General features: G+C 54.0%; 1 protein-coding gene across 1 annotated transcript; it reads right to left on the minus strand.

The window, feature by feature from the left end:
* Positions 1–988: 988 nt before the first annotated feature.
* EFNA1 (ephrin A1) lies at positions 989–7,013 on the minus strand. Its single transcript, XM_045817342.1, has 5 exons — positions 6,764–7,013; positions 3,213–3,508; positions 2,177–2,242; positions 1,965–2,015; positions 989–1,792 (listed from the first exon to the last, which is right to left on the minus strand). Exons 1-5 carry the CDS (start codon positions 6,853–6,855, stop codon positions 1,680–1,682), a joined length of 618 nt encoding a protein of 205 aa, XP_045673298.1. The 5' UTR covers positions 6,856–7,013; the 3' UTR covers positions 989–1,679.
* Positions 7,014–14,316: the final 7,303 nt, after the last annotated feature.

Here is a 14,316-nt window from a genome sequence, read left to right on the forward strand (position 1 = left end):
GAGCCAGGGGGATGGGAGTGACTTCCACCCAGGGTGTAACTGGGAGGCAATTCTCCCTGGTTACAGTGCCTGTGTGAGAGCTTGGAAATGATTGGCTCCTCGCCATGGGGCCACACCTGCCCGGACTTATTATGGGAGCCCAGAAAAGCTGGAAAAATAGAATGCTGGCAGGTGTAGCTGGTTGTGGGAGGAGTCAGAAATGGGGCTGCAGAGGAAGATTGGCACTGGGATTGAAACCCAGGCATGGCAGCCATGCAAGAGAGGGAACTATGCAGCTTTGGCAAGGAAGCGGGGAGCCACGTGGCTTTGGGGCTCCCTTTGTCACTCAGCTTAGGAAGCCAGAAAGCAAGATGTAGAAGTGATGCAGAGCTCTCCCTTAGCAGTTTGGAAGAATGCAGGAGAGACCCTGTGAGAAGGAAAGGAGTGAAAGGACTCTTGCTGGTGGGCCAGGAGAAGGTGCCACGCGGATTTGGATTAAGAACTGGAGATCCCAGTGACATGCCTGTTAGTGCTGGGAACTGCGGGGGGCCAGCCAGCAGAGCATGGGTTACTGGGAAGAACTGGGGGGGACCTGAGCCACAGACTTCTATTTCTTTTCTGAGACTGGGCAGAGGGGGAAGGACTGTGTGCATTTGTGGGTATTTTAAGGGACTCTGAGATCTTAATGAAGACATTAAGTCATTATTCAAGTCTGTACAACTTTTGGAATAAATAATTCCTTTCCTTTTCACCAATCTCTGACACTGAGACCTATAATTTCCTGGCAGTGGGCAAGGCAAACTTAGTACAGGGGGACCCTGGGAGAAGGGGGGGTCCATTCGATAATAGTATGTCATTCCCCACCTCCATGGGTCCATTCTGTAACATTAGGGGTTAGTGAGGGGTAAGAATTCTTTCCAGAGAGGGAAAAAAATTCAAACCCAGTTGCTACTGGTATCTCCCATAGCAGGAACTCAATGGCTGTAAGTTAGTATGGAGAGGCAGAAGAGTATGTACAAAAAAACAGGTTTATTTTCAGACAACATTGTATAAAAAAGAGCCAGTTATAGAAATCAGCAAAGACACACAGCAAACTTATATACAGATCCTGTACATGTGGGCCCTGCCCTAACAGCTCCACTCGAGGAATAGATTGGCGTACCCCCTGTTGGCACAGCCCTGGGGAGCACTGCCCCAGGACAGGAGATGCTGGGTCAGCCCAAGCACACCACCTCTCCGGTCCCTGTCTCCCAGGCAGGAAACTGTCTCTTGCTTTTCCTTCAGTCAGCTCATCTTGGCATCCTGGCTCTCTGTGGGAGGGGCAACTTTGCCAAGCTCAGTGTCCAACCCACATGACCCCAGACCACCTCTTCAGCTCCCACAGTGTCCCTCCTAAGAGTCCATATTTGCACAGCTTGTTTTTTTTGGCTTAAAGGTAGGAATGGCAGGGGAAGTACCGTCCCCACTTTGTCCGTCCCTCTGAGGTGGAGGCAGGGACGGCACTACCAGGCTTGCCCACCTCCTTTGGGTTAAAACCCTTAATACTGACTCATTTTGAGGCTGCTGGGTGGCAGCTTATAGATGTGGCTGGATGGTTGCCAGGACTGGGGCTTTGGGAGGGACCCCAGGCCAGGTGAGGGGTGCCTGCCTCTGCCTCCTCAGCCCAGATTCAATCCTTAGGCCAGATGTGGCATACGGCTTCACGGGGTTTGCAGTGGCAGAAACGGCAGGAGCAGCACAGCCCAGGCAAGTGGGAAGAGGCGCGGGGCGGCACTGTGACCGATGCTATGTAGAACTTGCACTTCTGGGTCATCTGCAAGGTGGAAGGGCAAAGGCTCCCAGGTGAGCAGTCCCACTACTGACACTGGCCCTCAGTCCAACAAGGTTGCCCCAGCCCCTGCCTGGCAAAGGAGCCTCCTCTTGTGTCCAACCCCTTAAGTGGGCCCTCCTGTTTGCCCCAGTCCCAATTTGCTCCAGCTACTTACCCGCTGGAAGTCTCTTCTCCTGTGGATTGGCATGGGCCTGAGGACTGTGTGCTAAAAGACAGGGGTAGCCGTAGGTCAGGCACTGTACCAGGGAGGGAGAAGGATGGGAGTGCTGGCTGGGCCAGGCAGCGGAACTTCTCTACCAGCCCATGTCATTGGCCAGGCCCATCATAGGGAGGGAGGAAGGAGGCCCACAGGGCCGGGACACTCACTGATTTTGCCATTGACGGTCACCTTCAACCTCAAGCAGTGGTCTTCTTGGTGGTGGATGGGTTTGGCTGCAAGATATACCCACAAGGTATTAAAGAAGGGGAAGGAAACTTTGTTGGAAGAAAACAGAATGCAAACGCCTCTGGCCCCGCTTTCTCAGTCCCTGCTCATTGGAACCACTTTCTTCCAAGCCTGGATTCTTCCCTTCCTTAGGTTTGCCCACTTTCTGCCCTGTGTTCAGTCCAACCTCCTCCTTTGGAATAACCCTTGGCCTTGGAGATGGTGGCAAAAAGAACGTAGCCACTGTCCCCTCCTCAGAGTCCATCCTTTACTCTTCCTAGCTGAAATTTGAGGAACACCCTCTTCCTCCCAGGCACATCGAAAGGGTGAGGTCTGGATGCATTCTATGCAAAGCTGATCTTATCTCTTGTAAACCCGCCAGTGGCTCTCCACTGCCCTAAGGAGAAACTCCTTAGCACTTCTAGGTCTCCGTGATCTGCCCTGTGTATCTCTCCAAGCTCCCATCTCCCCACTTCAAAGTGTCCCTCCTACCCTAGCCAGGCTAAACATATGGAGTTCCCTGAAGATGTCATGTTCCCTTTGCACATGTCCTTTCATTTATGGCTAAGCCCTCTGCTTGTCCTAAGCTCCGGGGAGCCAGAAAGCCCTCTCTGAAACCCCCTAATCTGGAAGGTCCCAAGGTCATATTTCCAGGGCCCCTGTGCTCACTCATGCCTACCATACTACACTGTTCTAACGGTCTGTTGACCAATGCGTGTCTCTTCCCAGCTTCCTTGAGGACAGGGGCCCTGTAGTGTTTTATTTCTCTTTGTGCCTGTACAGCCAAGCAGTGTTCCCAGAATACAGTAGAAGCTCACTCCATATTTGTCACGTGAAGGAATGAAAACAGAATCCAGGATTGGAGGCCCTCTGCTGCTTGACTCCCCACTGAGCACGCTCTCAGGCACACTCATCGAGGTGGCTCCATCCCCCAGTGCGGGCCACCTCTGCGCCTGCGCCTGCCTCCAAGGCACTCACAGATGTAGTAGTAGCTGTGTCCCTCTTTGAACTCCTTGCCCAGGGTGAAGGGTGTGTAGCGCAGGAACTTCTCGGACAGCTTCTCCGGGCCATGCCTGGCGTTGGGGTGGTTGCACTGCCAGCGGACCTGGCTCTTGGACTCGGGCTGGCACGCCTGGTACTGCTCTAGCTCTACCAGGTACAGTGTATACTGCTCCATGGCAGCGGCTGCCACAGAGTCGTCTTCGTAATGGGGACAGATGATGTCCAGGTAGTCATTTAGCTGCACATGTACCGTGTAGCCTTCACTCCGGAACCTGCATGCGCGTGTACGCAGAGGGGAAGGAAGCAAACAGTCACTCAGAAGCCAGACCAGAGCCTTGAGTCTCCAAAGGTTTACATGACCTCTCACATTTCACACTGGACCCCCACACAAAGATGTTGTGACAATCTCAACTCCCAATATTTACTGATCTTGATCTAAATATCTTTCCACCATCTCCAAATACCCTCCACCCTCATTGTTTCCTGTAATTCAATAAACCCCACCCACTTAGTATCTTTCAGGTAACAAAGCACTTTCCATAACCCCCTGACATTTACCCAAGGATGAGCTTCTAAATATTTCCTTAGCTCACTCACCATTCTCTCCTGGCCACACATATTTTCCCAAACCTATTCCACCAGGTGCTCCTTTTCATGCTATTAGAGCTCAGTCTGAGACCCTAATTCTATTATTAGGATCCTTCCTCTTTACCAGGCTGGCACTCAGCCTGAACACATCTGATGTCTTCATTGCGCTCACTCCTTTCATTTGCACCCCCCCCCACACTGAGTCTGTCTCACATTTCTCTGCTTCCTTTCCCCCCAAGCCCCCAGTATACCCAAGCCCGCAGATAATGCCTGAACCCTTTAGGTTAAATCCCTGTCATCAATCCATTCATTCCCCTCAAATCTTCCCTTCTAACTCCTCAAAATGATGCTCAGTTCTCCTTGTCCACTTCCCTCAAGGCACCCCAAAACATCACTGTCCCTTTATCTCCAAAAGCTACATATTTAGCTGTGAAGTGAGCTCCAGAAATGCAGCAGTTCTCAGATCTGAGGCTGCCTCTCCCCTCCTCCCAAGGTGGAGCTAGCTCCCCTCCCCCAGCCCATTCCCTCCAGGCTCCACAGGCTCCAGCCTGACTGCCCCCCAGCTCCTCCCCCCAGCTCCAGACACCTGGCTCCAGTCTGGGTGGGGTCCTAGTAGGGGGAAAAGTGCCTCCCCACCTCCCTCCCCAAGCTGGTCAGCCTCTCTGAATTCCCCTGAGCACTGCCAGCTAGACACTCGGCATGGTTGGCTGCCAACTTGCTACAAACCAAAGCCCTTGGGCATGGGTGATGGGAGAAGGGGCAGGAATTAGGCTTAAAGGCCTCAGGTGGGCACCCACTGCCCAGTCAGCATGACTTCTAACCTGGCCTTGCAGCAAGCCAGTTCTCCAGCTAGGCTTACCAGCACCCCTCCCCCACCCTGGGGAAGAGAGAGGGGCAGGAGAGAGAGAGAGAGAGAGAGAGAGAGAGAGAAGCAGAGAGAGGCTTTTAAAATTCCTCTCTGGAGAGATAAACACAGAAGCCATTTCAAAACAGGTATTTCAGCTCTGGGCCTGGCATCTTTCCCCCATTCCAGTGACGGGCACTGACTCATTCCTCATCCACCTCTGCCACCCGCCCTGCAATCATGAAAGCCTGTGAAAATTCACCTTGTTGAATGTGGATACCCCCTAGGACCCCAGGGTAGCACAGTGTCCACTAGCCCAGGATACTGTCCTCCAGGCAAAGGGAGCTGGCAGGTCTGAATGGGCACAGTACTTGCCCCTCCAGCACCAAGGAGACCAGTGCCGGCTCTCAGTGGTACCACCCTTCTTCCCACGCTGCCTCCCCTAAGATCCCAGGGCAGATGCCCACTACCCTGAGTCACCCAGGCCAGCCTCACACTCGCCCAGCTCGTTGCGACTTCATCTTTGCCCCCGAGCTGTGCCTGGTCTGGCTGCCTGTGGACCCCACTTGGGGTTGGCCTCTCTTTAGCCCTGGGTATGGTTAGGTGTGGCTAGATGAACAGGGCAGAAGTTCTGCTTGGTGAAGGCACCCATCGGCCCCTTCCTGGGGTATAATCTGCTCTGCATTAAAGGACTCTTTAGGGTCCTTTTGACTCTTGCTCTGCATTTGGGAAAGGGGGGCAGTGGCGTCAGGGAAGGCGGGGAAGGGGGCAAGGAAGAGGCTCCTTCCTGAAAGAGAGGAAACCTGGGAGCTTGGGAACGGAAAAGGCCAGGGTTCCCCCTCCGTATTCACGGCTTCCTGTCCCCTCCTCCTCCTTCAGCCAACACCTGGCATGGGCATAAACAGGGACTTTGCTCTCTCTCTCACTAGGACAAGATTGGGTTCAGGAAGCAAAGAGCAGGCAGCAAGGAGTGGGGTGGGGGAGGGCTGCCCGGGCTGCCCCTTTAAACCAGGGCAAGAGGGCACTGCCTTCTGGGGTTGGCAGCTAGCTGCTCTCTCCCCACCCAGCGCGCCACAGGCACAGACCCCTTACCAGGCAAGGCTGCCACAGGATCAGAGGGAGCTGGCACCGCGCTCTTCTCGAGTGGGGTGGGGAGCAGGCACGCTAGTGCTGGGGGTGGCAGCTGAGTATAGTGTTTTTCCTGACCCCAGGCTGTCCAGCCCTCCTGTCCATTCTTCTTCGTAACCCCCTCTCTTGTCTTTCCACAAATACTGTTCCCATAACTTCAGAAAACTCAAGGGCAAGAACAAAGAGTCCCACGGAGCTTCTTATATCCAGTACCATTTGCCTCACAGCCCTAAACCTGCCCAGGAGAAATTAACCCCTTTCTTCCCAGAACCCTTTGTAACTCTTTAACCCCTTCCTTCCCTTCTGAACCTTTCCCGTGACCACCTTCCCCTGTGTCTTCAGTTTTACTACTGGAACCCCATAAACGGGTGATACCTTAGCCTACTCAAGTACAGCAAAGTGCCTCACTCCTGTCACCACAACAGATCCCTTGGGGGGGGGCTTTCCACAGTCACCTTGAACACAGAATGAATGCTTATTGCCCAAAGCCCAGGTCCCTCCTGAGAGGTCCTTCTAGGATTACGGTGAGCACTCTGCTTACTCCAGATGTCACATCAGGTACCTGTCAGTGTGGGCATGTGCCCGAGTGCCAGACAAGGAGAGGCACACAGGCTTTCTTGGCGGAAGGACCTATAAGAGCCGTGGTGGCCAAGGAGGGTGGTCCATGCCGGGGGCAGGGACTGCTCAGCATTGGCTCCTCACTTCGGAGAAGCAGAGGTGCCAGAGGGAAAGAAAGAAGCAGCAGAACCAGCGCCTGTGCAAGCAGACACAGGCAGGCACCTAGTCTGGGGTGGCCTACTCCCAGTTAGGGGCGAGAAGCGAGGGGGAGAACATCCAAGAAATCCCTCCCGCCTCTGGTCACCTCGCTAAGACTCCGGCCAGGGGCGGGCCTGGATAGTTAAACTAGCATGGTGGGGGACAGTGCCAACCGAACGCCCAGGCTGTTGGCCGGAGACTCGGGGCTTACTTGGGGTTTGAACTGTTCCAGAAGACGGTGTGGCGGTCGGCGGCAGCCAGACTGTAGCAGAGACCCAAGAGAGGGGCCCAGAGGAACTCCATAGCGTGGGGCCTGGTTAGGCCGGGCGAGGACGAGGGGCTCGTGGTGGGGTCTGGGTTCCCGCAGGTTTTCTCCGAGGCGCAGTCGGCACAGTGCTCCCTGATCTGGCTCTCGCGCCTGTGGACTCCGCCTTTTGGGCCACGGCCGCCCGACACCTCGCTCCGCCCCCAGCCCCGCCCGGCGAGGCGAGCGGCTGCCCTGGGGCTTGGGGGCTGGGGAGGTGGAGGAGGGATGCGCAGGGGAGGGAGCCGATCGCGCGACCTAGCCCGGGCTGAGCCGCTCGGTGCTGCGTGATCGCTCTCTTGTGGGTCCGCGTGCCGCTTTCTGTGCTGTGCGGGGTGGTGGGCCTGTGTTCCCCCGCGCAGTCGCGTGCGGCGGAGGGGCACCAACTCCAGCAGCAGCTCTGCGAACACGCGGTGGCGAGATCCGACTTTTCCTCGTGGGTCCTGCACGGTGCAAGGTTGTTGATAGGTCCGGCACCTTTCCCCAGCCTCGAACTACAAGGCTCCCGCGCCGCGTTCCCACATTCTCCTCGACGCCGCACCCCCCCAGCGCTTCCCGGACTCTGCGCTTGGCTGCCCTCCCCACACACGCTGTTTGTTTTTGTTGGGTTTGTCAATGTTGTCTTTGTTCGGGAGACTGTGTCATCGCCTAGATGCCGGGAATAAAGTGCGACCCTGAGTGACCAAGTGTGTGCTGTGTGTGGCCGGCCGGGGGCAAGGGCATGCCTCTGTGCGTGTGACAGGGAGAGACACTTGGGATCTTGGGCCCGCGAGAGGGTTCGCTCCTGTTTTTGGAGCGCCAAAGGGCGCTAAGGACGTGTGTGTGTGTGTGTGAACACGCGTGCGTACCGTGAGAACGGGCTTTGAATATAGATTGTGAGAATCTGAGCATTTGAAGGGTGACAAACCACACATATACAGCTGGCATGTGCAGATACGTGTGATGGCGTGCAAGTGTGAGAGCATTTGTGAGTACTACCACAGCCGCGTGTGGGGAGCGTGTGAAACTTTGACGTGTGTATGCTAATGTTTGTGTGAAGAGGAAGGGAAACGTGCACAGGCGAGCAGGGAATGTGGAGTGGGGGCAGGACTGTTTGCGTGGCGTCCCGGGGCCGGGCAGCTGGGTGTCCCGGTCATCGGGCCCCAGAACCTAGCTCAGCTCCCCTCTCTCGCACCCTGTAAACAAACCCTCTGGAATTCTTTCTTGGGGGCACCCCTCCCCGCGGGGGTCTACCGTCCTGTGCAGGGGGCCTGGTTGGTGGGTGTCTGCCTCCCAGCTTGCGGAGTGGAGAGGGCGGGCAGGTGTTTGATTGGGTTAGAGTGTCTGGCGCGAGAGGGTCGAATGCTGTGTGCCTGGGTGTCTGGTGGTTTGTGTGTGAGATCGCGAGTTTGAGCGCGCGCGCTGAGTTGGTGTTGGACAGTGTGCGCCGCCCCCCGCCCCGCGGCCACTTCTCCATGCGGCTGCGCAGCGCGAGAAGCCGCAGACTCCGGGACCCTGGCCAGCGCGGGCCCAGCTTCCCCGGTTCCCAGGCCGTTTCATCCTCCTCTTTTACGGCCAGGCCTGGAGACAGCCCCTGTAATTACGCGGGGCCCGGACGCCAGGACCAGTCAGGCTCTGACCCGGAGGGGAGGAGCCTGGAGCGGAGGAGAGCCCAGGCGGGCCCCCATCCCCGGGGCGTAAATTGATTGAGGTCTGACTCGCTGTGAGGACCGTAAATATTTACCCAGCGCCCACTACAGTCTAGTCTGGTTTTGCGCGCCGCCCGCTCCAGCCCCCTCCCGCCCCCACCCTCTGGCGCGCACCTGCCCCAGGCGACGTGCCCAGCCCGGAGTTTACCTGATTTACAACCTGCCCTTCCCACCCGGGCCGAAGTCTACCCGCGGACAAGATCCACGATAGCCTATCACGCGCCCCCTGCCCCCCCGCCCCCCGCTAGATTATCCTGTCCCTGCGCACGAGTCCCACAGAATCAAAGCTCCACGAAGGCAGGAATACTTTGATTCTATGCTGTATTGCCAACGTCTGGAACAGCTCTTAATACGCGTAGTAGCTGATTAATAAATATTTGTTGAGTGGGTGACGTCACTGTTCAGTGAAGGTACTCGATTTCTGCCGACAGACTGCTCTGAGAAGAAACAGGAGAGTGGCTAGAGAGGGGATTGGTGGTGGTAGCTCTAAACAGAGGGTGGCCCAGGGTTGCCCCCTGGAGGAGACGGTTTGGGATATATTCTCCCGTTTCTGTGGCTGCGGGGACTGCGGGACGGAACGTGTGGGGTCCCTGGGCTGCGCCACTGGGCCGGGCAGGTTCAGGCTAGCTCGGCCCAACCCGGCGGGGCCACGTCCGTTCCCCGCCCTGCTGGCGTCTAGTGTTGGGGCAGGCCGGGTGGAGAAAAGGTGGGGGGAAATTCGAGGCACGAAGACACCGAACCCTCCTCCGCCTTGGCGCTGTCCCCAGCATTCTCACTTCAGGCTTTAATCTCATTTCTTTTCTACGTCTACATATTTTTTGTGTTTAGAGACCTAAGGGTCGGGTGTTGTGATGAGCAATGAAGGTAAGGTTGCGTCTAAAATGAAATTCCTGCCCTTGGGGAGCCTTCAGACCAGTAGGGGAAACAGACAAACCATCATTTATTTATACAACAAACTTGCCTTAAAGTGTCACAGCACAGATTGCTGACCCACAATTTGCATACTCACTGCCCTGACACTCCGAGAGCCGCTGCGACGCCTGCTGGACAGAGAGGAGAGTTGCCGGTACTGTACAATCCAGACAGAGACGACGGAAGAGAAAGTCGGCTCAGAGACCGACCTGATGACCAACTCAGCCCCGGTCCTGTCCCCTCCCCCACCCCAGCCCCCAGCTTGCCCAGGCTGGTCTCGCCTTGGCTCTGGCATTGAGTTATCGCTCACCGCAAACTTGTGCGCTTGTGAAGACTCTCAATACTGCTACCCCCCAGGCAAACATCTGTGCTTAGTCTGAGGTGTCTGTCTGTCTGCCTGTCTTGGAAATTCCCCTCGTGAGCCCTTTCTGTGAATTCCCGAGACAGGTTTAACCCTTTGAATGCCTTGGGTGAGGCCTGACCTCTGGAGGGAAGTGCTCTCCACCTGTGGGGGAACTGCCGGCCTGGAGGCGCCATTTCTACTCTGGAACAGGCAGAGCTGCTTGCTTGATTGCTACTCTTTCTGAGCACCCTGTGGTTTGTGGTGGCAGAGAGCCACAGGGCTCTGGGGCACCTGCTAGCCCCGCCCAGCCCCTGATGGCATCTCTAGACAATGGATTGTTCCAATCCCTCAATGTCATTCTGAAAAATAAAGTGTTTGTTTTACCCTGGCTGGTGTGGCTCACTGGATTGAGTGCCCACCTGCAAACCAAAGGGTTGCTGGTTTGATTCCCAGTCAGGGCACACGCCTGGGTTGTGGGCCAGGTCCCCAGTAGGGGGCGCATGAGAGAGGCAACCACACATTGATGTTTCTTTCCCTCTCTTTCTCCCTCCCTCCCCCTCTGTCTAAAAACAAACAAATAAAATATTTTAAAAATTAAAAAAATTAAGGGTATGTTTTGTATGCTTCCCCTTTATTATTAATATGTATTTCCCACTTTATTAATAGTGTGTATGAAGTTGCAAAAGAGAGAACAGGAGAATAGGAGGAGCCTATTTGAAGTTGCAAAAGAGGAGAACAGGGAGGAGGAGCCACCAGACACTAAACATTTTCATTCCTTCCCTGGAAGCTTTTTGCTTGTGAGATTTTGGGGGGGAGTTAGAGGGTGGGGGTTGCATGCTTTTACATAGTGTGATAAATACCTAGTGTGATAAATGTGTATTGTGTACTTCTTTTATTCCCCTTTATGACAGAAGACATTTTCCATGTTGCAGACTCTTTGTAAACGATATTTTTAATGGCAGCATAACGTTCCATTGAGTGTTTCAGTTTGCCATCGTAGTGATGCAGGGTGGGTGCAGATCAACACACCCACATGCACACTCAGGCTCTCCTCAGTTGCTGAGCACTTTAGTTCACTGGTTCTTAGAACTTAGAAATAAACTTGAGGTTGATGTTCATTCATCAAATATTTATGGAGTACCTACTCTGGACTGGACTCTGGATTGGGGCTGAGGGCTTGGTGGAGGACAATAGGAGAGTGCTTGGTTTTCATGGAGCTTGTGTTTTGGGTGAAATCTGGGCATCTGCTTTTCTAGATTTTGGAGAATTTCACAGATATAGGAAAATGCTTTTGATATTATTTTTATAATGTCAAAAACTAGTCTAGAACTAGTCTAGTCTAGTTCTTTATTTTTTAAGATTTTATTTATTTGTTTTTAGAGAGGAGAAGGAAGGGAGGAAGAGAGGGAGAGAAGCATCACTGTGTGGTTGCCTCTCACGTGCACCCCCCCCCCCCCCGGGGACCTGGCCCCGCAACACAGGCATGTGCCCGACTGGGAACCAAACCGTTGACCTAGATGGCACTCAATCCACTGAACCACACCAGCCAGGGCCAATACTTAATTTTTTTAAAGATTTTATTTATTTATTTTTAGAGAGAAGGGAGGGGAAGGCGAGAGACAGAGAAAGAAACAGAAAGAAACATTGATGTGAGAAACATCGATCGGGTACCTCTTGTCCGTTGGTTGCTTCTCCTACACACTCACCCTGGGACCAACCCTGAAGGCCAGGCATGTGCGCCGGCCAGGAGTTGAACTGGCACCCTTCCACTGTGCAGAACAATGCCCAACAAACTGAGCCACATGGGTCAGGGCTAGTTCAGTTCTTTTACTGAGGGTCAAAGTGACCATACCCTAGTGGATCTGTCCCCACCCACACATCCAACCTATGAGAGGACCAGCCTCCATGGGAAGAGGTGAAACTCTCTCCCCTGGGAGCCCCCTGCAGGGAGGAGGAGTCTGAGCAGGATGGGAAGTGGGAGATGGGAGGGGCGATGGTGAGGAGGATGGAACTGTGTTCCAGGAGGTGTTTTGTGCTGCTGCCTCTCCACCAAAAGTTGGCTATTTGCTCATGCCAGACACTGTACTGGGAGGTACTGGGGACTGTGAAATATATCCTTGCCCTAAAGGAATCTAGTCTATGGGCAAATATATAATTAGAATATAAGATAAGAATTATAATACAGGTATAAGTGGAACAATAGGCTGTGGGCTCACAGAGGGAGGAATGTTTCTTTGTGGTGAGGAGGGCTTCACAGAAGAGGGGACATTTGAAACAAATGTTGGAGGATAAGTAGGCCTTCACATTCAAGGATTGGGAAACAAAGAACAAAAGCACAGGGGTGAGAGTCTGTGCGGTGAATGCTCTGATGCAGCTAAAATTAGAGAATAAGTCTGGAGGAGTGACAGGAGATGAGAGCAGAAGGCAGTGTGGGAGCCTTGTTGCCAAGGGCCTTGAATGCCATGCTCAGGATTTTGAACATTATTCTGTAGCCCACAGATGTTTAAATAGGAAAAGATCAGATCTATATTTTATTAAAATCACTGTGGGTGATAGAATGTGGGTAGAGGAGGGAGCTCAGAGGTGGGAGGACTGGTTAGGCCTGAGCTACAGGAGTTTGGCGGGAGTGAGGAGGACCAGAAAGCTGAGGAGTAGCAGAGGCAGGGAGGGCAGAGGATAAGCAGAGTTGGGGGAGCCCTGAGCCGTGGGCAAGAGGCAGGGAGGAGTGTGGGGTGGTTTGGTGGGTGGAAGTGCCACTTGCAGATAGGAAATGGAGGAGAGGAACAGACCTGGGAAGGAGGAACGAAGAGTGCTGTTTGGTTGTATCAAATTGGAATGATTTGGGCTGCAGGTAACAGAATACCCAACTACTAGCAGTTTAAAGTATATATATTTATTTATAGAGAGAGGAGATGGGAGGGAGAAAGAGAGGGAAACATCATCAGTCGGTTGCCTCTCACACGTGCCTCAATGGGGGTCTGAACCTGCAACCAGACACGTGCCTGGACCTGGAATTGAACCGGCGACCTTTCGGTTCACGGGCCAACACTAAACCAACTGAACCACGGTAGCCAGGGCCCAACTACCAGCAGTTTAAACAAGAGATTTTATTTTTTCCCATAACAAAGCCCTTCGGAAGTGGGGCAGCAGCTCCTCAGTGCTGTCAAAGACCCAGTGCTCTCCACCTCTTGGCTCTGTGCCGTCCTGGCGGTGGCTAAGGGAGTCACAGGAAGAAAGGGTGGGAGCACAAGGTCCTCTCCTCTTAAGAATACTTTTGTCTGATAAGAAAAAGAATTTTCTAGGACCTTCCCAGCCAACCTACCCTTAGGGGACAGAACTGGCTCAGTGTCTGTTGCTACACTCACACCTGTGGGGGAGGAGAAGGGACTGGTTCTGCTGGGCCAGGGCTGGGGCCCACCTCCCCCAGACAGATCTACTCTGTTCCCCGGAGAACTGGTGCCTGGCAGCCTGGGAGCAGGGGTGAGCTCTGAACAGCGTCTGCCGCAGACGCGCGGCACTTGTGGGGCCCGTGGAACTCCCAGGCGGAGTCGCCCTGGGACAGTTGGAGACGAGGTTCTGGAGCTCAGGAAGGTGGGAAGCAGGAAAATAGTCCCTTGGGGATGTCGTGGTGAACCTCAGGGCTCACAGGGAGGGCTTCCTCTAGAATGCATGCTCCAGGTGCCGAGGAAGAACGTGGTGGATGTAGGACCTTGGTTTTGAGTGGGGAGAAATCCCTCCTTCCCAGCTGGGTGAGGCTGAGGGTGGGCCAGAGGACATTCACTCTCAGAGCAGGTGATAAACCTCCTTCCTATCACTGGCTCGACTTCCACTATAACATATTGAGAGAGCAGGAGTTTAGATACTGTTATTTCAGAAGCATTTCTTTCGTATAACTTTTTTTCTGATTACAGAAGAAATAAATGTATCCTCGTGCAGAAAACTAGGAGAAGCACAAATGAGGACAAATAAATATCCCCCAGAAGCAAGCACACTTCTTGGTTCTTTCCCCAGGGCTCTGTAATTTTTTATGGTAAATATCTTTGAGAGGTTAGAGTTTAATAGCCATGTTACGGCCAGATTGGAATCCCTTACAGTTGTGTAACATTTTATGATCTCCCACGGCTTTCAGCTGCATATTCTATCACGTACTAGTTCACCTTTATAGACTCCTAAACACTGTGAGGTGGGCAAAGGCGGGGATTATGCCCCCCCCCCGCCCCAACTACACGACAAAACCGAGGCTCAGAAAAGTGGTGGCGTTCCGAGCTCAGATGGTACCTTCGACTAAGCAGCAGGCCGCACCGTGTCTGCTGGTCCTTCCATACCTGGCTGCCCAGCTGAGCTGGGTGTAAAGGAAAGATGTGGCTCACAGTGTGAGTCTTCTGCGGGCAGAGGAAGGGAGTGTATGTGGAGAGGGAAGGGGCAGTTCCTCTGGCAGCAGAGCCCATCCATGGGGAGGAGGAGGAGAAGAGACAGGGATTGGGTGGGTCCCAGAGGGCCTTGAGGGGGTTTAAGGG

Source organism: Phyllostomus hastatus, unplaced genomic scaffold, assembly GCF_019186645.2.
Source record: "Phyllostomus hastatus isolate PE091 unplaced genomic scaffold, TTU_PhHast_1.1 phas_scaffold_216, whole genome shotgun sequence".
Taxonomy (NCBI): Eukaryota; Metazoa; Chordata; class Mammalia; order Chiroptera; family Phyllostomidae; genus Phyllostomus; species Phyllostomus hastatus.

Bases quoted from the DNA above. Each gene is read 5' to 3' on its own strand.
- EFNA1 (XM_045817342.1), bottom strand. From the start codon at position 6,855: ATGGAGTTCCTCTGGGCCCCTCTCTTGGGTCTCTGCTACAGTCTGGCT. The intron at 3,509-6,763 runs GTAAGCCCCGAG...ACGCGCATGCAG, and splicing joins TGGAACAGTTCAAACCCCAA to GTTCCGGAGTGAAGGCTACA. The intron at 2,243-3,212 runs GTGAGTGCCTTG...TATATCTTGCAG, and splicing joins ACACAGCTACTACTACATCT to CCAAACCCATCCACCACCAA.